Genomic DNA, 25,216 nt, shown 5'->3' with positions numbered 1-25,216 from the left:
AGTCCCCTGGAGAGAGCTCTTTGCTTTCACTCTACCTGAGACACGACGACTCAGACATGAGAGTGAGAACAGCGATGGCGCACAGGGACCAGAGGATGACTTTGTTCCCGACTGCTGTGTCTTGCTGGACTATCAAGCTTTTCATTTGGGAGCGGGGTAATGGCATGTATACAACTTGCCAACAAATGACTCTAAGCGGCTTGTTCAGGGAAAATACAAATTGCTCTGTGGTGCTCAGAAGGTGCGCACACAAGGAAGCTGGTGGTTTCAGTGTAGGAGCGCTGGTGCATCAGGGTTGACAGTCAGAGCCCGTGTGCAAAATGGTGTCCCTCAGTTGGACAGGACAGGACAGGAGCACCATGAATCACAAATTCCTGACTGATTTGTAAACTGTCATGTCGTTGATTTACGCGGACGATTGGAGGAAAGAAATTCTCTGGCAGTTAGTACGAAGATGGGAGTGTGGATAGGGAGTGTGATCACACAGTAGGTGGCTCTTGAGTAGAAGGTCAAAGCCTTTATTTTTATTGTGTGCGCTGTGCTACTCCTCAAACAGAGGGGCCACAGGTGATAAGGAGATTGACACTGCACATCGAGGGCCTCATTTTAATTATTAATATGCCATTAGTGTCTATGATGAGCCGCCATACCTGTTGGAAAGTAACATTTCCTTTTTTACAATGTATGTAACACTGGTAATTCGGAGTATGAGGCCCGGTCAGACTAGCACCAGGCATTGTTGAATATGAGTGTTGGTGCCATAATCATAACAATATTAATTATAAAACTACACTCATTTACATAGCTTATTTTCTTGTAAAGAAATATTTTCCTCCCAAAACTAATTTTAGTTTCTCGAAAGAAACAAATGTTCTCAATTGTTAAGTGTTTCATAAACAACAGCAGACATAAAGGCACACTGCCTAACTGAAATATAATTTGGCAAGGTAATGTTTTCAATAGGGAGCTGTTTAGTTGAAAGAATAGGATCGCTTTATGGATCTCACCAGGCATCCGATTCTATCTTTTAATTCTTTTAGAAAGTTGCTGCGGACACATTTTAGTCATAACTGAAGAGTTACTCAAGTTTGTCGAAAGCTGGATAAACAACAAGCCACTTTCATTGCATCTCAGTGGATATCAGTAATTTGATTAATGGCAGACTTTGACTACATCTTAAATAAAGACCTTCGGTATAAAAAACTAGTTCTGAGACATTTATCTTCTTTAGTTGATATTCTGCTGACATGGGGAATATTAAATAAATTCTTATAAAGTTATTACAAACTAATATAATGTTATTGATCAATTTCGATAGTTATTTTCCCTATGGGGCCCAGGGATATTCTGCTTATAGTGTTGTTGCACAGGGTGGGAAGTAACTTGAGTATAAGTGAATATATGAACAACTCGTATGTCTTTTAAATTAATGGATTTTTCAGTTTTTATGTTACTGCCATAATTATTGTGATTTGTGATCAAACCCTCATGACAAAAAGTGTAATTGAGAATTGACATTTTAGTGGTTTAATTGTAAACTTTAAACCATACATAACTTCACATTAAAAAGAAAACTTGAATACAACCTAATGAAGAGGACTTCATCAAGATAATTAACTATTTATTTTAAAACTTTAACTTATGCCACACACCAAAGACCAAAAACGCTCAATTCACAATGATGCTCCAGGAAATGTGCTTAATTAATTGTTTTTACTTCAAAAATTGTTAAATAAAATTTTATATATTGATAAATTGTTTAGGTGTTGTATCACTAATACAACACAAACACTACTATGTGAGATCTCCATAGATTTTCATTGAGAGCACATACATATACACTTAAATATTGCACTTTCACTGTTGTCCCAACCGACAGTCCGACTGTCCATTGTCAACAACAACGGGTACAATAGAACAAGTCTAAGAACATATATAACATGAAACACACTGTTATTACTGTCCTATTTTAGGTGGAACACAGTCCTATCAATCAAGCAATGGTTAATCTTTAGTTTTTTGATGCTTCAAATATCTGTCACTAACTAGCTGCTAGTTTTTACAACTGCTTCTCGCACCATCAACTTTACTGTGCTGAGCTTGTTCTGACACACCTCTTCTCCCGTGTCTCTTGCAGCAGCAGACTGTCGAGTCTTAGAGGGACTGCAGAGATATTCCTCCATCCCAACGTACCTGCCTGTCAACTACCAGCTGCTCAACGCTGACTTGGCCTTCTTCCTGAAGGAGGCCAATCAGGATTTCATGCGGAACTCTAGCCTGATGTCGCGGACTGAGCCTTTCTTCATCTACCAGGCTCGAAGTTTGCCCTCACTGAATGCGAGCTATGGTCCTCTGTCTGTGGAGCAGCCCGTCCCTTTAGAGCTCCTTCAGAGCCCGGGGACTTTTCCCGCCTCCTCTGTCTTCACCTTCAACTGGAAGGTGCAGACATTCCTCATGGATACCAGGATTCACCTGGCCAAGCCCAAAGTCCAGGTTCTGTTCTATATCGCAGGGCGGGACTGGGACGACTACAGTGCCATCGACAAGCTGCCCTGTGTGCACATGTTTGCTTTCCATGAGACCCAGGAGGTGCACGGCACCTGCCAGCTGAAAGGGGAGCTGGGGCTGTGCGTGGCTGAGCTGGAGCCGCTGGCCAGCTGGTTCAGCCCTCCAAGTGTAGTGCCTGGACGCCAGAGGAACGTCGAAGTAACAGAGGGCACTCCGGTGGAGCTCTACTACACGCTGCAGTCCACTGAGGCTGGAGAGTGCCACTCGGAGGAGTCCAGGAAGGACAGCTTCATCCGCTCCAGCCAGGAAGGGCTGTACGGCTCCTTCACGTCCACGCCTCTCAGGAGGATCGGCGGTGTGAAGCTCTACCAGAACCCCGCTCCTCCTCCTCTCGCCGAACAAAGGCTGGATAATAACTTTATGGTCATGGTTCCAGCTACGCCCATGAGACAGAGGGAAACGGTCTCTGCTTTTATCATGGTGTCGGCCTACTCTCCTGTGGCAATCTTTACTCTCAGGTAAGAGTGCATTTGTTTTTCTTCTCCATGGAAGTGTCTCATACTGTTATACAATACATGCTCATACTATTTTTTTCTTTATTTTCTTTCTCAAGGCTGAAACACTAAACTCTCTATTCTCTCTATTTGCTGTATGTCTGCACCACGAGCATCCATCAAATCATTATTGATCTAGTGAGGTCACCTGACAGCATCAATTTAAACACGGGCTAATGGCAGCCAACGGCAAGTAGTGCTTTTATATTGGAAAATGGATTATCGTCATGATCACTTACATTCAGATAAGTAAAGAAGACAACAAGTGGTGAATCAAGTAACACAATTAAACAATTAAATACTCCTCATTCAGCTGACCTTTGTCGTGCATGAGAATCTTCAAATGATTCTTTTCGTATCAAATTACTGTTCATCGACGTTCTAATCTTCAACCAAACCTCTGGGTCCAAGTCAATCGCCTGCTTTGCGACGCCCCGGTAAGCAGCCGTTTTCTCCCTTGTGCAATAAAGAACAAGCAGGGTTGTTGTGTGATTCAGTGAAGCTGTTGATAGGTTCCAATTACAGTGAACAGATGAGACAAAATGATTTAGATACATATCATGCAATGCAATGAGGTGGTCATTAATTAAAACGGATGTCCATTAGTGTAATGACTGGAGCCGATCTTAATCACACAGTCTTAAAACATTTATAAACCTTCAGCTTGGCTGCAACAAGCAGTCCAGTCAGTTTGTCAACATGAAAACAAGCAATATGCTGAATGGAAGTGTTTTCTGCTTAGGCAAGGCCCGAAGAACAGAAGCAATTTTAAAATAAACATATATTAATAAATATAAATTAAGCCATTAAATGCTTATTTTGTTTTTCTAGTTGTTTACTAATGAATATACTTTCCACAGCTAACAAAAAGAAAGATACACAGTGTGTGCTTTAGGCCTAAAATAAGAGTTTAGGTGTTCACAATAGCTGTGAAGTTTTAACAAACCAAACCAATTCTCCAGACGCGTGTCCCTCCCATGCTACATTTAATTACCAACTAGTTGTCCTGAGGTGATAAAGCACTACAAACTTTTTCTTTTCCCCTAATTTGAAGAACTCTGAATGATTCCTTTCATCAGTCAAATGAACAGGCCGGGCTGTGCCACAGAGGCAGCGCCTGTGGTGTTTTTATTGGCAGCGTATAGTGCATGGCAGGCGCAGGTTGGCCATCTGAGAGCCACAGATATGGAAAAGGCCTCTGTGTGGTCCTAGGTGATAAGGCTGTCCTCGTGCGCACATTTGTTAGGACGCTTAATCACCAGAGCGGGAAAAAAGACTTTGATCTCTATATTCACAGCATCATTATCATCTGTGTACTACACACTTCTGTGTCAGCCATTGTTAGCTGTGCAGCGCGAGTGCAGGAAGAGCTTATGATCCTGTGCAATCTGTCAAACAGGCCTCCTGATACTTTTCATTTTACATGTTTATTAGATCCTGAGTTTTCTATATTTTATGCTAAAAATCCATCCTTCATATCTAATTTCTGCATTTTATGCCTCACTATGCATTCGAATGTGTAATCAACATCTACAGGCAACAAAAATTCTCTGTTATCTCCATATGCATGAACAATTTTACATTTAAAAAAAAATATTCAGAGGCCACTGAGCCCTTCTGTAAGTCTTTCCTTCTCTCTGCACCATTTTTCACCTTTGTCTCGTCCATTATGCTGAAAGGCTCAAACTGTGATAGTTGTTATGCAATTAAAGCCATTGTCACACATATTTAATAGCTGATCATACAGTGGACCCCCAGCATGGAGCGTATGTGCCTTGCTGGAGTATTTCTGTCTTGACATGCTACTTTTAATTTGAGCGGCTCAGACCTGCTCTGTTTTAATAGGCTGTGTCACTCAGACACAGAAATGATTTACTTATTTTTTCTGCAGTTTACTTTCCTCAGATTTAGAGGGATTTTCTGTGTGGAGCATTTGATAAGCCGTGTGGAAACATGGTTTGGATGTGAATTAAAGAAGAAAATACTGTAACTACTGGTACAACTGTCTAAATGATTGTGTTTATTATATTATATTATATATAATATAAAAAAATATATATTTTAGTTTATTATTTTAAATGCATTATTTGTCTGAACTGCATTACACCTTTGCCAAGATGAGGCACCTTTGTTTAAGAATACTGTATGCTGGTGTAAGGTATTGTAGAATAGCATTGTGCAGAGCAGCCCTCACCAGATATCTTATTCTAATATGATGATGTAGACCAGCTCTTATTTTAGCCTGCTGCAATCTTTCTAAACATTCACATTATCCTGTTACCTCATGTTGTCATTTCCTGCTGAATGAAAGCCCATTCGAGGAAGTTGGACAGTTGTGCAGCCATATGAGGCATAGTTTATCGTAGCATATGATAATAGCTTGCTCGTTTCCTCAGTGTAGAGAGAAATAAGAGATATAATAACGGATATAAAACATAATGATATATTTTAAACCTGTTTAATTACATCCTCCTGAGGTTTGTTCTCCACAGCATCCTGTAATGAGATCATTCTCAGCTCCATATATTTATATCATATCTTCAAAGTCTACACATTACTAACACCTGTTTTCATTATACTCTACAATAACAACTGATGATACAGTAGTAATGAAAAAAAATGGCTATAAGTGGTTTAACAACCTGTGACTATTAATCCAAAGTGTTTGCCAGATCGTTAAGGAAGGATGTTATAATGATATTGACAAATATTAATAATTGGAATTGGAATTTTATGAGCAACTGAATTGTGAAATGTAACCACTACTGAGTATTTAATGTGGAAATATAAATACCACTAGGTGTATAGCACTGAAATATTTTATTAGCCTGTTTAATTTAGGTTACATTACCCTCTCAGTTTATAATTATAATGTAAGTGTCCCCATTTTTATCGTGTGTGTGCTTGTGTGTGTGTGCATACATGTACTCCTATCCTAGTGAGGAGGACCAGTTAATTAGACAGCACAAAGTGAGGACATTTTGTCTGCTCCTTCATTCTGACACACGGCCACCGGGCTTGGTTTAGAGTTCAATGTAGGGTTAGGTTAGGGGACGATACATTCAAACACATGTTTATGAGTAAAAACAGATGGATGGATGCTACTGTTGTTAGAATTAGGTTCAGGTTAACGTTAGGTAAGGTAAGATTGATGGGGTTTGGTGCTATTTTTTCAAAATACTTCAGCAGCTCAGCTGCACTCAGACAATTCTGATTTAAGAATTTAATTGGGTGAAAAACATAGTTGGTTAAAAGGGGATTATTTAAAGGTTCAGTGAGTAGAATTCAATGACATCTAGTGGTGAAGTGTCATGTTGCAGCAGAACACCCCTCACCTCAACCTCCCCTTCCAAACATGAAAGAGAACTTGTGGTAACCGTCAGTTGTCATAAAAGGTTTTGTCCAGTCTGGGCTACTGTAAAAAACATGGCGGTCTGTAGAGAGGATCCACTCCTGATGCAAATATAAAGTATTTAAATATAAAGGGCCCATTCTAAGATATAGAAAACAACAATTTGTACAATTTAGATGAAACACACTCGTGAAAACATCACTAGGATTATTTTAAATCTAATCTCTGCCAATAGATCCCTTTCACTTAAATCTGACACACTGGACCTTTAAAGTGAATGAAAATCAACACGAAAAACTTGAAGTTGAACACAAAACCACTAATAAAAGAACAAAGATTTTTAGAAAGTGTGTTTACCCCACATCAGTACAGATTCACTGTTGGAAAAGTAAAATATTCTGATGCTATGAATTCAGTAGTGTTTAAATTCAACAAAAATTCATTCAGCAAAAATTATTCATGGCTCAGATTAAAATGCTTTAATTTGCTTCTATACAGGGTTTCCTAAGGCTTCAAAGCAGAGTTGTTCCATGTTTCTAGAATCAAAGACTATTAACATCATATAACTGTATATACAGTTGAAATAAATCATTAATGTTCAACCAAATGAGCAGTGGTGCTATTTCACAGAGCAAATGCCTGTGCTAATAACGTGTTTCATTAGTTTTTCTGCAGTTTGAGATTTCTTGTGGTTATGTTTGTGTAGGTGGCACAGAAGGTCAGGGAAAGATCATGGTTTTGTTTTACAAGAAAACAAATTATTTAAAGCATACAGCAAGATATGTTTCTACCAGTTAAATGAAACTGCACTTTTCTTTAACCTCAATTTGCTGTCATTGCCTAAACCTAATCACATGTGGGACTGAGGATGTGAACCCAGCTGTCCTCTGTCAACGTCTTACATTTCCTCAGCCAACAGTTCCATTGAACATAGCAGGCAGCAGTTACATTCCCATTCTAATGTATTTGTCATAAAAAATTAGTGGCTGGAATTTGTAGTATTATAGAAACATGACAACTGAGAGATAAGTTTGACCTCAGCTGAATGGTGAAGCCCTGTACAACAAAGAAACTGTTATAGATGTGCGTGCTCATCTATTAGCAAATAGTAAGAACTCTAAAACTAATGTATTGCTATGCCATTAATATCAACAAAGTTAATTACATCAAGATATTTCATGACACTTTCATCCTGCAGGCATGTCACTACCATGCAGGTGATATAAATCTAATGGCGATTGACTAAATATTTCATATATAAATAAAGCATCTTAATATTATTTTTAGAATGTCGTGTCAGTGTCAAAGCACATCATGAGTGTATAAATGTTATGAACAAAGCTGGATTAGTCCAGATTAACTCATTGACTGCTGCGTATTCCTTTGCTGCATTCCTGCTTGGATATGTCCCTGCTCTGTTGTGCTGGATATGAAACAGTAGCTATCACATAATAGCCTGAGCTGTTTCATCACCAAGAAGAGGTCCTCCCTGTAATGTCTTCAAAGAATAAAGACATTTCTGCACAGCAGCACATTTTGCACAGTTGCAGAACGGGGGAGTCCAGTGAAGGAAGAGACACTGAAAAGGCACTTAGGACTTTAAAACCATTACATTTAATATGCAAGTAAAGTATAAGCTGTAGTCATTATCATAATGTGTTTTCTGGTATCACTGCACGAGCATTCTAGATTTTTATATGTCATTGATAATTCATTATTATCCCTCCGTATTAGATGGTTCATATGCAAATCAAATGCAATGAAGGAAATGATTTAAAGCATGTTTTCCCCATGCGATTCCCAGTGGAAGCAAAACCCCAGAGCGCAAAAGGAAATTGCTCTATTTTCGATGTGTTTTTTTTTTTATGTTGGTACAGTGCTGCCGTAAGAGTCTCTGTACAGGCAGGGTCATTACATGGGCATTGTCCTCCCTGAATGTACTCAGCCATCATTTCAACAATAGATTAGTGAGAGCAGAGATTCTCCATGGTGGGGTGCATCTCTCACTTCTTTATAAATGTACATGTCTTTGCTGATAAAAAGTTCACTACCAGTTGTTGTGCAGTAACAGTAGAGCAGAAGTGACAGATTGGAGACCTGTTAGGGATTGTATGAAAATCGTTTGTAACCATTATAAAAGCAGGTCTCTCTGTGGTGTTATTAGGAGACCACTTTTGTATTATTGTCACACTCTCAATAGACAGTAGCAAAAATGATCTAAATCAATACAGCAAGCAGCATTATTTCTCTATGTTTTTCTTTCTTTGTCAATATCTACCAACTATATTACCCACAGTACAAATCAACTGCTTACAGTCAGAAACTTGGGTGTGTTATGCTACGAGTGGCAAATGTAACCTCGAGCAGTAGAGGGGTCTGGATCACCGTTTTTTTACACCATCAGATTTTTTTCATTTTGTAACTTGTAGTCTTCAGACTCAACTGACAATGTCACATCACTTGAGGCAGATTATCCGATTTCAGAGAGCTCCTTCTAGAGCAACGGAAACCTCATTTTATGCAGTAGTTCTCTCTTTGACCTGTAAACAGACTGGTGTGTAAAATTAGAGCCCCTTCAACAATTTCTTTAAAACCTCCTTTTAACAGAGGGCACTTAAACATCTACCTTGTTTGGTCTGGACCTTCAAGCTTTTCAGTTTAGGACGAACCACAACAACAGGTGTGAATGTGGTCTTAGGACCTAGTTTCGTAACAACAGACACAAGATGAGGAAGACTGAGGATTGAACTGCCAACCTTCTTGTTGGAAGACAACCACTCTACCCTATAGGCCGCACTGCCCTAACATAATACCCGACTTATATAAACACTGTAAATGAACTAATAAATAGATAAATTAGACTTCAATGTAGTTCTGCTTTCTGTTATGATGCAGAATACAGTGTAGTGATGTGTGCATCATTGCTAGTAAAAATTCTATTAACTAATAATTCTAAAGTTCCACGTATGTGTTTCTCAAAACAAGACTCAGCTTACTATGGAAGCTAAATAAAACACAAACTAAGTGTGAAACAAAGAGGCAGATCCCTGCTCCTTCAAAAATGTCAGACTATCCCCACCCAAACAAAAATAAAATTCAGATTTGTTAAACTGGTATAGAGTGCTTGGACTGGGCCGTGACTTAAAGCTCTTACAAGCTTTTCTGTGTTTGATCTCGCTCCTCTTGTCCTTTGCTTTGGCTTTAACAGCAGCTGAAATGACAAAGATTGGAACAAAATTGGTGGCAATGACACAAAATTCTGTGTTGTCATCAGTGTGGAGATAATAACTGTTATTGCTTTCGTACCTTCAACTATTGGTTTTGTGTGTGTGTGTTTGTGTGGAAGCTGTGCTGGTGTGTGTATGTGTGTGTGTGCCTGTGTGTGTGTGTGTGTGTGTGTGTGTGTGTGTGTGTGTGTGTGTGTGTGTGTGTGTGTGTGTGTGTGTGTGTGTGTGTGTGTGTGTGTGTGTGTGTGTGTGTGTGTGTGTGTGAGATGCTGAAGTGCAGCAGATGCAGGAGTTTCATGTGTTCTCTTCAATGTCTTTGTGTCACTTGGCCAGTCAGATAAACATTGCTGGTCCTGTGCGTGCAGATTGTTCACTAAAGAGAACATTCCACCAAAAATTTGTTGGCAAACAGATTTTAATAAAAGTGTCAGCCCTGTGTATGCATGTGTGTGTCTGAGTGTGTAAACAGAAGTGCATGTGTGCTGACACGTCTGAGCATCGTGCTATGCTCTCACTGTGAATACCAAAAGTACCATATGAGCAGGAGGCTGTGTTCACTGAATAAATTAGCTACCATTACGCTTCATTATGTGTGCTGATGGACAACAGGGACTAATGTATGCAAGAGGCAATGACCTAAAATATCAGTGGAGGGGAATCCAAAATAGAATAATTCTCTGTAAAAAAGGTTATAACTCCTTCACAGTCTGAGTCTAAGAAAATAAGATTTTTCCAGAGGGCCTATTTGAACTGCAACTAACAATTATTTCCATTACCGAATTAGGGCTGTGCAATAAAATAATAACAATAATTAGAGTCTTTTTCATTTGCAAAGTAAGAGCTTTGAATGTTCTTCCTTGTATTTGTGAACTGTTTCATCAAGGTGATATTTTGAAATGACTTTTAAAACACAGTGGAGAAATAATGATTTATTTACATTCTTCCTGACAGTTAGGGATATTGACTAAGGAATACAAACAATGTTTTTGTCTCTATCGTTGAGCCTTATATTGAACATTTAGTCGATTTTGTTTACTTTTAGATACTCTTTTCAAGTGTAAAAATGTAATACACTTTATTACATTGCCCTTCACTGCATTTCAAGCATCCCTCATCACTCCTACTCAATTTACTCGATAAAAACAAAAACAGTTCTGTATTATAATCAATACTCCTTACTCAAGTGATTCAGTTGTTCCCACATGCATATGTGACAATTCAGTCTGACATATATTAAAATGCAGCAAAGGGCAAGTTCTGTCATCTTTAGGGATATTAGCTCCGCCGTCACTTTGTGTAGAGACTCACATGTACGTAGACTCAGACCTACAGGCTGACACAGTACTATGTGAAGTTGGCTGTGAACATGTTCTTTCAATGCTAAATTTGTACCTGCAGACCAATAAAGGCTCCAGACTTAAGTCCTAGTAAGACCAATAATTCATAGAAGCAAGTGATTAACAGCTCTGCTTGAGAAATGGACCAGACCATAAATGATTTGCTGGCTCAAGCCAAGTGCGAGACCCCTCCTTGTCTTCACATAAGACCACAACATACAGATCAACTCAGTGCTAACACACTTATTTGTGAGTCATTATGGTACAATCTTATTTGAAAGCCATCATCTGCGGCTGTAAACAGGCTCTGAACGAGCAGAACCACTGGAATGTAAATATGAGATTATTGGCAGCCATTGAAGACGTTTTCTTAGAGCAGCTTCTCTCATTTGAAAGAAGGAAGAAAGAAGCACTCTAGATAAAGCTGATCGAGACTAAACGTATGCAAGACTGGCTTAGGGCCCTCATTAAATACATCTTGTCAGTTGCCTTCTAGTCATTATGAATCATTTCTTTGTAGTTATAGATTTAGTCTGTGACAGGTTTCATTGTGATGTAGCAACCTGCAGCCGATTGCTTGTGCATCTCCAAATCAAACCGTTACCCTTCCTGTAAAAGAGGCTATCAGTGTTAGCACGTGTGTGTGTGGAGTCCTTGTGGTTGCAATGAAGAGCCTTGTTGAAAAGGAAAAAAAAAACGATAATGAAAACCAGTAAACAGCACTAATACATTTTGAAGATCTATGTTGTTTTTATGTTGTAAAGAGTCTCACATTTTCATTTGGGCAGCATGGCGGCTGCTGGAAGGCGTCAAAACATCAACTTGTGATGAGCTTGCAGATTCAGAGTTGTCCCACCGTGTGTTCCATTTGTGTTAGCTCGTAGTTTATGTGTGTGTGTGTGTGTGTGTTGAGTCGCTGAGGCCCTGTTAACAAACACTGCTGCCAAATCCTGGGTACACAGAGAGGTGCCGGTGCTGTAATAGAGCCAAGCAGAGCAGTGCACAGCTCCCACGACTATAGCCCGGTCGCTCCCACACTGCTCCATGGGGCGGGGCGGGGGTCTTATCATCTGCCTCGCGTCCCTCTAGTTGTGCTCTCAGTGGAAATACAATATTTTACACACAGGTATATCATTCATATAATCATTTATAAGACAGCGACACAGACAAAGACATACTGTTGATCCACCCTTTACATAGAAGGCTGTTCTTTCTTTGATTTCTACAAGCAGAGTGAATGGCATTGTAATCGCTGTCTCAGTTTTGCGTGCATGATGGGATGTTTTTAGCAAACAACAATTCACACGATCTTGTGTCAATGAGCATGACGTTAACAGGAAGCAGTCAAACTGCGTTTTTCATTCCCCCACACTTATAATGCATGATCAAATTTGTTTAGCAGGAGAGAAAAATACATTTACAGAAAAGAAAACAGGAAAAACAGTCCAAACTTGACTTAAGTTATCCCCCTAGAATTGAAATGTTTTCTTTATAAGCGACAGTGTGTCTGTCCTGGGAGAGGGATCCCTCACTCTGAGGTTTCCACTTGTTTCTCAGTGTTAAGTGATAATATTTGGTTATTTTTCCTCACTCTGGTGCAGGATTAAGGGCAGAGGATGTTACACCCTGTTAAGATCTAGGAGGTAAATTGTGATTTGTGAATTTTTACAATATGATTTATTGATTGATAGAAAGCCTATGTGGGCCGGGCAAATGTAGGGAAGGATAGTTTTGCCTCAGCTTTTATGTAATATATTTTGACCACCTTCCGTTATTATTATTATGAAGAATTGCTTAATTCAATCAAACACAAATCTATTCCATGATCCATAAATAAATGTACACCTGCTTACATCTGCTAATATCTGCATTAGAATAATGTAAATAATGTCCCTATGCTCATGCTCTCAATTCAATCCATAGACTCCACGATGAACAAGAAAAGTGAACTATCCCTTCATTACAGTAGCTGCTCCCAAGGTTTTCTTCGCTGCCAGTCATTCAGAGTTGATTGCAGATATTTTATCTTTCGGTTTGATCGTCTGATTAGGTTTATAACCAGCCCGACCCTCTGTTACACTTACGTTTAGTGCGCTAATTAAATATTGGTGAATATTAACTTATTCGAACCTGACAGTTAAAATACCAGACTGGAAGGTTAATAGAGGCCACGCTCTCACCACTGATGAATATATCGACAGGAACAGAGCCTCACAGATCAAAATGTATCTCCTGCACTCTACATTATACATGCAGCAGTAATTATTTCTTTGTAGGATGACTGAATTAAATTACAGAAATTCATTCTATCTGTTATTCAGCGCTAATTAATGAGTCAGCTTATTCAGTCCCCAGTCTTTTACTTACATTTTTCTTTTGCCCCTCACACTTTTATTCCTTCTAAGCATAAACATGATCAAAGCGGGTCTCTTATAATTAATTACAGTCTCTAAGCTAGACCCTGTTATCTTGTAGCTTCATGTTTAATTTAGGGTCAGTATTTTGTGGATTCTTCCAGGCTTATAACAACAGTTGTCTATTATAAAGTTCTGATTTTAAATGTATGGTATAGAGATGTCTGCTCTAATGAATTGCCATTTGTTATCATAGATGATCATTTTTAATAAAGAAATAATAGTTTAGATTTTGCTTAATGCACGCATGCATTAAAGAACACAATCAGTGGAAAAGCAGATGTATGGCACAGAGACTAATTGGATTTTAGTTTTCTCTTTTTTTTCAATGTACTAAAACAACCATCCATCTCCCTCATGTTGCCTCTAGAAATACAGCATGACACACAGACTACAGTAAACCTCCACTCTCTGGCTCAGTTTGATTACGTCGTCCATTAGACCTTGAATAGTCAGAAAGTACAGAGGTATGATTTACTGCTGATTCTTGGAGGGAACACAAAGGACTAAATGGAATGGTTTCGTTATTCGTTTTCATGGACTTTAATGTGCCTTTAAAACTCTGCAATTGGCACCGTAACTGGTCATATTATATCTTCCACTTGTTCGCTCGCAGCAGCAGCTAATTATCTCGGTTAGTTTTGCCCATGCTGTTATGTGGTGATAACTGTTCTTTTCTGCCATTCACATGAGATGCAGAAATGAAAAAAATATTTTACCACATAAAATCATAATCAAATTCATTATATGATTAGTAGATTAAAATCTGGACAACATGAGAAGATATCTTTGTATCCAAATGCTTTTTAACAATATTTTATTTTTCTTTATCAGGGAGATAATTACCTTTGAAGCCAGGCTAGCTGCCTCTACTTGTTTCAACTCTTTACAACATATACAAAGGGAGGAGAAAAGTGAAGCCAAATTGTCTTGGTTGCAGTAAAGGTCATAAATCCAGTCTCCTCCGTGTTTATGGATGGGACATGGACCAAACTAAAAAGTCATACAAATATTTCTCAAAGATGCTTTCTGTAAAGTTTGGTAGTTCCCATTACACTGATTTCTGTTGGACTGGTCTTTTTTTCTCATAAGTTTGGTTTTAATGAGTAATTTGATATTATAAAGACGAGATGAAATATCATGACTGACAGCTAATGCTCACTAATGCACTGAATCTGGTTCCAAATGTGCAAGATCGCAATGTTTCTATCCGGGATAAATTGGCTTCATTGTTGGATAGTTGGGGAAGTGGAAATGTTTCGTCCATCTTTTTACATGGTCTGTGTGGTTTGAGTCCTTGTCCTTAGTTGAGCTAACTGGCTTCTGACCCTAGCTGCATACTTACCGTACAGGCATGAGAATGGTATCGATCTTATCTTGAACATTCAACACGAAAACAAGCAGGTGGAGTTTAAATTGTTTAAGGACAGCCCATTTGACTTTGGCACTTAACTAATCATTTGTCAATAATAATTTAACTGGTGAGGAACAGCTGCTTGTAAATGTTGTCCCTTTTAATAATCAAACCAATAAATGTTCCACATTTGATTATTATCCATCTGTTCGTGCACAATATGAAGTACCTTTTACATTGTGTTGTCCTCTAGTCCTTTCCACGGAAACATGGCTGATGGCCCCTGGCTTCGTAATGAAAGTCAGACACAGATCACGAACTCAACTGTGCAACTGACAATCCAAAGTTTCCAAACTATACATCATGATCATACTTAAAGTCGCATGCTCAACACCAGTCAGCCCTCAAAAGACAAACATTTCCAATTGCAGCTTGTACTTTACCTTTTCACGGCTCTTCTGCTATTTAAAATGGGGATTTGGCCTTTCAGGAGGCACAGTGTTGTGCGTTGTGTGAGAAGCCCAAGGACACACACTCTGCTGGGACTAACGTAATCAGTGCCCTATTTCTCACCTGATTTTAAATTCAAAGGAAGAAGTCCAGCCAAAAGGCAGAGAGGGACGCTACGTTTGTTTTGCCTGACTTACCTCACCGTGTTGATTACTCTATTACTGTGACAGTGCAGCCAGCATATTGCACTGTTCTGTTCATCATTACGTTTTGTTGAACAATTTGCATGACTCACCTAGTTTTATCTCGCTCACACAGGAGCGCTGTGGAGTTCAGAGCTGCTGTGCCCTCGTTACTCTCTCACTGTCCTCAGGTTGGATTTCTTTGGCCTGCAAATTGCCTTACCAATCTCAACACTGAACTCATAAGCTCTGTCCTGATTCTGATGTCCTCCGAGCGGGACCCTGCTGGAGACCCCTTCAAATGTAGGATTTACCAGGTTCATCCCCAGCTTGTGTGTCAATTAGTGTGTAGGTGTCTGACAGTATAACATGTACCTATAGCAACAGAGCTACAGCCCCCTGTGATCACAGCCTCCCAGCGCAGTCCTGCTCCCCACCCACATCGAATCAATAGTGTCAGGCAGAGCGCCATTATACCTCCATACAGTAGGCAGGCCTCTTTCTCTCCCTGACTGACCTTGTTGATATGCAGTGGTGGTAACAAGCATATACCTCGAATGTATGACACTCAAGTCCCAATATTTTCTACAGCATAGATGTACAGTATAGATGTACAATATATAAGTAGTCAATCGCTCAATCATGACCAGTGTTCTAAAGTGTTTAAACTGTCTGGTACATTAGAGCTCAGAATTTAGGCTAGAGAGAGCAACTATTCCAATTTGAAAGTAGGACGGAGCAATACAACAATATCAATTATTATCACATTATAATTTTTATGAATAGTAAATAGCAATATAACAAAGGTTCAGTATATATTGATATGTTTACAGAGTTTTAAAAAATCAATTGTTTGTCACTCTGGTATAAATAATACTGTGCCATTTATCCTGATAATTATAGATGTAGAAGGATATAAAATTATTTTATCTTGATACAATTTTGGCTAAATAAACTTTACTCACTACTCATGCTTTCTAAAATCACCAGTAATGGAGGAATGTTTAGAACAACCTTGTGAAAAATAAGTTATAAGACATAGGACTGGTCGATATGGCCAAAACCTTTATTAAGATGAAAATGTTCATCTCAGTCGATATTGATAGTTATTGCAATAATGTTACATTATTGTTTTACAAATCTGTGCTAGATTAATTATGCCTTATACATTCTCTATATGCTTACACATCGCATTAGAATTAAATTGATTTAAGTGTTTACATTGCTGTTGTTATATTGGGATGATCATTGATATTGTTTTTATGTCCAGCCCTACTCCGAATCAAATACTACTATACAAGTTAAAGTCCTGCATTGAATGATACTAAGGTAGTTTATAATAAGTATGTATTATTATCATTACTATAAGTATGTGACACACAAAAATGCCCCCTGGGATTTTGATGTTAATCATTGTTACATCATTATCACTAATTATCAGCATTATCATTAATGTGTAATTATTGTTTTAGTAATATGAGGTGGATAATGTTGGGCTGTTGAGCTTATTCCAACGATTATAAGGATAGTTTATATACTAAAGTATGTTTCTGTCTCACAACATAATAGCAGTGCACTAAAAGGTGTGAGAGTGCGATGACTGTTGTGGTTCAGTATTACTTTGTGTTTACACAAGACCATGCCCTCCATGTCTCTGCTCAATCATCACATTATTTGAATGATATCCCTGTTTGCCCTCGATTTTTTTTAAGCACAATCCGATTACAGCTGAGAAGGAAGCTAAAGGGGACAGTGTCTTTGAGATGTCGGTGATATAATCTGTTTATTTTTGTAATACATCTTTATCGGCTTTCCCTCCTATTAATATTAGCAGTTCTGTAACGGTATTATAAGATGAGTTCTTGGCACTGACCTTTCCATGACCCAACAGGAAGCACTCAACCACCGATCATGTGTCGACAGTGTGGCAATGTATGTGGAGAGCTGCTCCTTGACCCTCGAACCAGATCAGCGAGGGATTATTCTTCATTCAGCATAATACGAACAGATCACAAGTCTTAGGTTGAGGCCGGGTAGTGATTTCAATTTTGTTAACAGAGTAATCGTTACACAGAGTTGATACCTATAGTAGCTGATGTCATGAACGCCACCTGCATTCATGACATCAGCTACTATAGGTTCTTCCTATCCATTGATTTACCCTGTGACTCACAGAGACTGTCCTCCCGTTACAAATGTATGTGTTTGTTTCCATGACTGATTGTTGTTGGAACCACATGTTTATTATTGTGACACAAATGCTCAAGGTCTGAAGTCCCTTTGTAGGAGCATTTCAAGGGTATTTGTCTTCCCCAGGTAAATCGGAGGAACAAATCAATCAAACCACAGTATTCCAACCTTGAAACAATTCTTTTATTTTTTTAAATCATAAACATAGTGCAGACTTTGCAGACACATGAATATTAAACATTGATACGTTCTAGTCTTCAACCGAACCTCATAAATGAAAAAGCTTTTGGCAGAAAGACAGAGGCACAGGGCCTCGTAAGAATGTTTCAACTGATTAGTGTCATTGGAGTCTTGTGTATATAGTAGATTATGGAATTTAAGGGGGTTAATACAGAATTGTCATTGCTTTGGACAAGGCCCCCTATCAGCTCGCTGTCTTCCTGCTTTGCCTACCCTGTTGCAATGCCCCTGCCTATACGATAATTTACTATATTTATTCTTTAAACAGAATTTACTTTCAGCAGATGCATGATACCATCTGAACATCATGTACTGTAGTTGACTATGCTGAGGAGAAAGAAACTCACTGTTGTTAATAATAACAGCATTTTACTAACATGTTCACAATGACTATGCTATATGCTTTTGTTTGCAGATATATTATGCATTTGCAATATGTGTTAGTGCTCAGCACCTTAGTTTAGCATATTGGCATGTTAATTGTGAATAAAAAAAACAGAATTAGATTTGAACAAATTACGTTTTGTGACCTGATGATGAAAAGTCATTGGATTACCAGACACTCATCTTTAGAAGAACATGAATGTGTGCACCAGATTTCATGGCAGCCCATCCAATATTCACTGGGTCCAAAGTTTTGGTTTGGACCATAGCAGTGGACCTTCTGGCAGATCAACAGAGCGACACTGACATCCCTGGAGCTGCACCTCCACTGTGTGATGGCTCGAAATGATTCCACCTGCCCCTCTATCAATGGAGGCAGAGTTTAGGACCCACTTCAGATGAATAGAATGAGCACAGAGACAGGTAACAGGTGTGTTGGAAAATGGCCTTTAATTAAAAAGTAAGGCACACTGGGAAAATTATTGCATCAACAAATTTACATTGTTCTTAATTTTTTCATTTAGGATTCATACATATGTTTACATCCAGATTTAATTGATTTTACTCGCAGGTTTTTTCCTCAGAGATCTGATAACCCAGTATAGATTTACATTGCTCCAATACAGTACATCCTCCCTTGTGCTGTTGTATTGATGCAGCTCAACACATCTCTCTCTCTCTCTCTCTCTCTCTCTCTCTCTCTCTCTCTCTCTCTCTCTCTCTCTCTCTCTCTCTCTCTCTCTCTCTGTTGGACTGTTTGTGTGTCCTATATTCAGTCATTTTACAGGTCTCTGTGTCTCTACGTTATGCTGCATTTTCCTTTTCGCACATTGCTCTCAAAAACAGCACTCTGGAAATCTCCAAGCTGTAGCAACATGTTGTGGCATGACAGGGCTGCTGCTGATAGAGCCACCACACTTGCACAACAAAGGAGGTCTATCGCCCTTTTCTTTTCTCCTCAAAACAGTGGCAGCGCTGATGGAGAACAGCAGTGGCTTGGGAAATAATGTCATCAAGGACAAAGAGCGTTCACACAGGCTGCCTCGGTGATTAAAATGAAAAAGTCTTTACTCTCACAGCTTGATTGCTGTCCAACTGTAGCAGGGGGAGGCTTGGCTTGCCCAGGCTTCAATAACCCCACACGTAAGCATTGCACAATAAATTGCAATTTCACAGCAACTTTTCTGGTGTGTATAAATTATTAGATTTTGCACTTATAATTTTTTACCCAAGACACTTGTACAGTTCTTGTAAAAATGTTTACTAAAGTTGATTAAATTTTTTTTTTTTTGGATGATTATTCATGATGATCAAGTAGGGAAAGTTACATTTTCAACCTTATCCTGCATGACAAGGAAGGAAAAAAAAAACCAAACGAAATGATGGAGTATTATGCCACCAAAAAATCTGAGATTACGATATAAAGTCGTAATTTTATAATTATAAATTAATACTATTATATTAATTTAATACAATTGTGATATCACCAGAAAAAAGTAATCTCTGTAAAAATGAGGAATCTGTCGCACACATCGTCGTAAGTATCAGGAAGGAAGATTGTTAATCGGTTCTGAAGAGAGAACCACACAGATTTAGAGAAAATGGACTCTTGTGGAGGACGACATGTTTGGTAGTGATCGACTGTAAGATTAGCGTTGGTTACATCTGTTTGAAGTTCAAAGATTTTTCTCAAGTAAGATTGAAATTGGTATCACAGAATTATTCTCAAAAGCTCAGATTTATTTTCCATATGGCTGTAATACTCTGTCATAGTTTCAAATATAACCACAACATAGTTTAGTGTTTGTCAGAAAGGGCCTAAAGATTTCACATTTCTAAGCAACAAATACTTAAAAGTGGAATAATCATTTTAAACAAATTGCCATATTTTCTCAATCAGTTTGTATGAAGCTTTAACAATGGGGGTGTATGGTACTGTGTGGTGTGTGTGTGAGTCTGAGTGTTAGATATATCCATTTCTCTTTTGTTAAGTACACTATTTTAATGACGTTTCCACATTCAGCCTGTCCCCGGAGGGAAATGGAGCAGAGCGGCGCATTATCAAAATGCAAACTCCCTTCTTTACATTTCATTCTCTTGTTCCTGTACTAATCTTTGGAGGAAACTGTTATTAACCTGAGGAGACCCTGTTCTCGTAAAAGCAATATGGAGACAGAACGTGAAATGACTTAAAGATGAGATTTAATGCCAGGAAGTTGCAGTCGGGTAATGTAATGTCTGGCGTGCACTCGTGATTCTTCTTCTTGTTTCAATGGCCAATTTGATGGAGATATGGAAGCTCACTTTGATTGAAACATATCTTGATAATGCTAATATGTGCCCGGACTATAAATGGAATAACAATAACATCCTCGCACTCACCCCGACGCCTCAGGATTTGACCACTCTAAATGCAAACTGACATTTTACATGCACTTCCAGATTTCGTTATGTTATTCATCATTTGGCATTTCCAAAGGTCCCAACCTTTGCTCGTTCATTTGGTGCCTTCGATGTCAATGTCTCAGTGTCCAACATGGGTTTTTCGGTGGCAGATGTCAGAGCTCTGAGCCTTGTTAGAGCTGCGGAAGGTGCTGATCAGCACCAAACATCAATTCTTAGCATGGCCTCTGTGATCTTTTCCGCCTGCCTCCCCCTCCTCTATCCCCCTGAACTGATCAATGCACCGAGGGTTTACCCAACAGGCGGCAGAATTACAGTTCCAGCGGTTCTGTGGTGAGACGTGCTGGCGCACAACAAGGACTGTTTGACAAGCCCATTGGCACCAAAGCAAAATAAGTAAAACAGCTGACCCCCAAGTTTCTCACTGTCAGATAACAATTAAAAATTGCTCTTTTGGTCCGAACGTAAGCAGAGCAGGCTTCTCCTCTGCAGGATGTATCCACCGTGGACAGACACTGAGAACATGACAGCTCCTCCTGTAGCATTAGGCTACTATCTGACAGTGGGGAAGGAGAAGTGGAGCAAAGCGCTTCATCTGATGGGCTAAAGACTGAGAGAGATGAACCATGGTGGCCTCTCTCTCTCTGCTGTGATAGGAGACGGTGGGCCGGTCTAGCAGCGGGAAGGTTAGGGATTCATCATTGACCAGAAAATTCCAGCAAGTGTGTGCGATCGGGGTGGCTGGCCCAGCGCTGGGCTAAATGGAAGACTAATGAGTAGTGGGAGCGAGCCTGACGGGCTCTGAGGAGTCCTGTTCTCTCTCCCTCCTCATGTCATCCATCACATTTCCAGCTGATACTGGGAGATAGCTGTCCCACACTGGTGGGAGGATAGGGGGGGGGGAGGCAGTATTAAAGGGATGGAGGACAGGGCACCAGCTGGCTGAGGACAGGGACAGGGACGTGGCTTCTGCATGCCTTTAGGAGCAGTCAGTGTTCAGCAGCCGTTCTCATCCCCAGATTGAAGCAGAGCGTGTCTGTCGGGGTCAGGAGGATCCCACGGGCTGTGCTGACAATAAAACTCTCAGACAACATTCAAACAACACGTCCTGAGCTAATCAGTATTTTTCTTTACTTCTTAATAATGTGCTCATGTCATTATGCAACATGAAAACGGATGAAGGAGAATAAAATGACTGACGGACAAAGCAGAGAGGGATGGTAACATCATGATTAGCACTGAGGCTTATGTAAGTAGATTAGAGCATTCTGTCTCAATGTGACTCTGAAAGACAGAATGGTTTCATAAAACAGGGTTCAGCTGTTTTTCTTCCAGCGTGGAGGCTTCACAGGAACCTTTTTGCATAATTATCAACATATATACACACACACACACACACGCCCATATACAAGCAGAACGGCTTCAGTGTTTGTGATAAGAAAAACCGAAACTATTGTCACTCCTCCTACTCATATAAATTTTGGATTATTACAGTGTTTTTAAAATGTATTTATCAATGTTTAATTCCTGTGAGAACTTATAAGTGGAGACTGGTTTATAAACAGACATGACAATGAACTAAATCACAGTTGTAATAAGATACAATACAATGAAACTTGTTGGACAAGAAGAAATCATCAGCTCAGCAGTGCAATAGTTAAATAAAAATAAAAATAAAAGCAAGGTAAAATAAATAAAAAAGGCAAAACAATGCAAAACTAAGACTATATACATTCAAGGTGCTTGAATGTGAACTGTTTGGAGTGTGTGTGAATAGTTATTGGAAATGAAAGCAGGTCTGTTCCCTTACAATTTGAGTTTGAGGACAGTTTTGTGTTCATTATTTAAAGAGCTAGCAAAATTTTTTCAGATGTACAATTCGACTTGCCCCAGCTTTCAACCAGCTCTCTTTTTCTGAGCAGTGACTGTATAAAAAGATGTGACACATCAGCACTTCCTCCCACTATGTAAAATAAGTCAAAAAATCCCAGATGTGGACACTGCTAGCTTGGGCTGTTGAGTTCATCTGAAGCTTCAGTCTGCACAACAGTCATGAGGGAGTAGCGCTGCAGGATATAATAATATATAATATATATATCAAATAAATTTACCTGTGTATTTTAATGGTTTTGCCGTTGCCATAGCTTGTATAACTCTTCCAGGAACTTACGAGGGTGCAGTTTGGTAGAGTCGGTGTAAAACCTCAAAGATAAGTTTCCCTTGTGTGGTTTCTGTCACCCATCGGTTTTCACCAGAATAACTTCAGATATTCTCCCCCTCACCCTTTCCTGGTTTTCAGTGCATCATCTTGCATGGAAGTGGCTCTTGACACTTTTGTGTACTGTGGCTGTTAAAATGCAAATTTCACAGGATTCAGCTTTCCTGTTCTGTCGGCAATTTACTGTGTGACGTCCCCATCTCCTTGCTGCTGAGCAGAGGATGCGGGTGTCAGCTATATCCATCCTCCTGAGTCTTGGTAAAATGCCACAATATCCCGCTGCACAAACTGCAGCACTTCCCCTCACACTGCAAAACACGGAGATCAGCGTGGATACGAGCTCTCGGATCTCTGATGTTTAAGGCCCTGACATTGTTTGCACGTACGTCTTTTAAGCTGATGGCACCTCAGGGAAAAACCTTGAGTTGTGCTGTTTACTTGCTGCAGACAGATAGCAGGGATATCCTGTGCAAACATTGTGGGGAGGTGATTCCAAGCTTCATTTTACTGCAAGAGTAAAAATCAAACAAAGCAAGCCTCTAAAAGGCAAAGGGATGGTGGTGTATTCATGTCACATGGTTTTGTAATAACACACAAGCATTATGCAGGGCGCCTTGCCACCTTTCGATATCATACAAGAAGGGCAGGTCACTATCCTGCAGCTATAGAGATTGTAATGTGGACCTGCTGCATTTATTAGACATGGGGCAAACACTTTGAGTTGGCTCACTGCAAATGTTCCTGCAACAGTCTCCTCTGTAGACGTAGCTGTATCTGTTGTGTGCTGTTATTTACAGACATTGCCACTGTAGCCTGCCTAGAGAGTTCACTTTTTCCACTCCAAAGAGCTTTATCTCAGACTTTTCAGCAGCCACAACATTGGCACTTTGCAAACAAGTGCAATTAATTGTCCTAGACTCATTAACTCACTGTGTGTACTGAGTAAATAGCCTTAGCTAAGGTGAAATGAAGCATACTGCAAATTATGTGCACCAAACAGTGAGTAAGAGGGTGTGCGTGTGTGTGTGTTTGCTACAATGAATTGGCTCAAGGTTGCAGAACAGACAAGTGAAAATGACAAGTGAATGATGCAGAGAAAAAGGTGATAATGAATAAAGAAAACAAAGGAACATAGAGAAGGAAATGGAAACCCAACACTTGTTAAAACAGTATTCTAATTCCTTTCCCTTTGCTTACCATTATTTTAATTTCCTGTATTTCCTTTCCCCTTTCCTCCTCAGCCCCATTCAGGACACTAAGTTATCAGAGACAGATCGTCATAAATCAACCGTTTTTATTAACACACTCCTGTCAATGAAATAACTAGCCATGAAATAAGCATCAGTTAATGTGCATGTCCTTAATTCATATAGAACATGACACCCACTTATTATTAGATACTGCCGACTGCCACAGGCCTTAACAGCTCCTGTTACATGCAGCGTGGCATGAGACTGATGACTGGGGAAAAATGAAAGGCTGAGTTGTAAGCTATGTGAGAGGAGACACTATGGAGGGTTCAGTATGTGGCTGTCTGTAGTTAATATGTCTCAACCTATTTTCCAGACCACCTCTTAAAAATGTTCATGAGGGTGTGAGTCTACAGCTACAAGTTGATATGAATCTGCAAATAGTATTATTACAATGGGTTGTGGTTCTCTTCTGTCAGCCACATCAGACGAGAGATTACGTCTTTAACAACGGCTCAGTGAAAGGACTGAACAATCATAATGCTTTTCATTAGTTAAAAGGGGCAGGTTGCCATAGTTTTCACTTGTCCATAGATTTATAATGTTCCTAATTTTTCTTCAAAACATCAAATATCGCTTACTTAGTGTTTTTGCTTTTGCTTCAGTTCTCCTTTTGCACCACAGGCAATGTAATCCTTTTGAATATTTTTTGTTGGCTGGTATTCAAGTTTTATTTCATATGCAGTTAACCTACGGGTCAACGGTACAATGAAAGGTGTTGGACAAGAACAAATCGTCAGCTCAGCAGGTCAATAGTTAAATTAAAATTAAGACTAAATCCTGCCATGTCAGGGGTCTCTGAAAACACCCATACATTTTTTACAGTGCTCATCAGGCAGGCAGAAGTCATCACAGCAGTGGTTGTTTCTGCTTTAGTTGCTGCCCCGAGCTACTGCCCCAGTTTGAATTTAATTATTTGGCAAACATTGTGTAGCTACTTAATGTATTGTCGTGAAAAAAGGGAAGGAGCCCTAAATAGCCCTTAATAATATTACTAAAAGGTAAACGAACATAGCATAAGTTATTTAATCTGTATATTGAATCTCTTTCCTGGGTCTAGTTTGTGCGTCAAATGTTATGTACCGAGATGGTAAACACTAAAATAATAGTAGCGTAATAAACGATTTTCGAAAACACACAAGTCTATTCAAAG

At 39.3% G+C, this 25,216-nt stretch overlaps 1 protein-coding gene across 1 annotated transcript in view; it reads left to right on the top strand.

Annotated features, from left to right (window-relative positions):
* Positions 1-74: 74 nt before the first annotated feature.
* si:dkeyp-14d3.1 (transmembrane protein 132C) overlaps positions 75-25,216 on the top strand; it is a 105,644-nt gene continuing 80,502 nt past the window's right edge. The window contains exons 1-2 of the mRNA XM_061071046.1: positions 75-156; positions 2,138-3,026. Coding sequence (XP_060927029.1) covers positions 75-156; positions 2,138-3,026 — 971 coding nt within the window. The remainder of the gene's footprint in view (positions 157-2,137; positions 3,027-25,216) is intronic.

The sequence above is a fragment of the Limanda limanda genome, chromosome 5 (genome assembly GCF_963576545.1).
Source record: "Limanda limanda chromosome 5, fLimLim1.1, whole genome shotgun sequence".
In the NCBI taxonomy this organism is placed as follows: domain Eukaryota; kingdom Metazoa; phylum Chordata; class Actinopteri; order Pleuronectiformes; family Pleuronectidae; genus Limanda; species Limanda limanda.
Note: the sequence above shows the minus strand (reverse complement) of the source record. Positions and strands in the feature narration are given on the sequence as shown.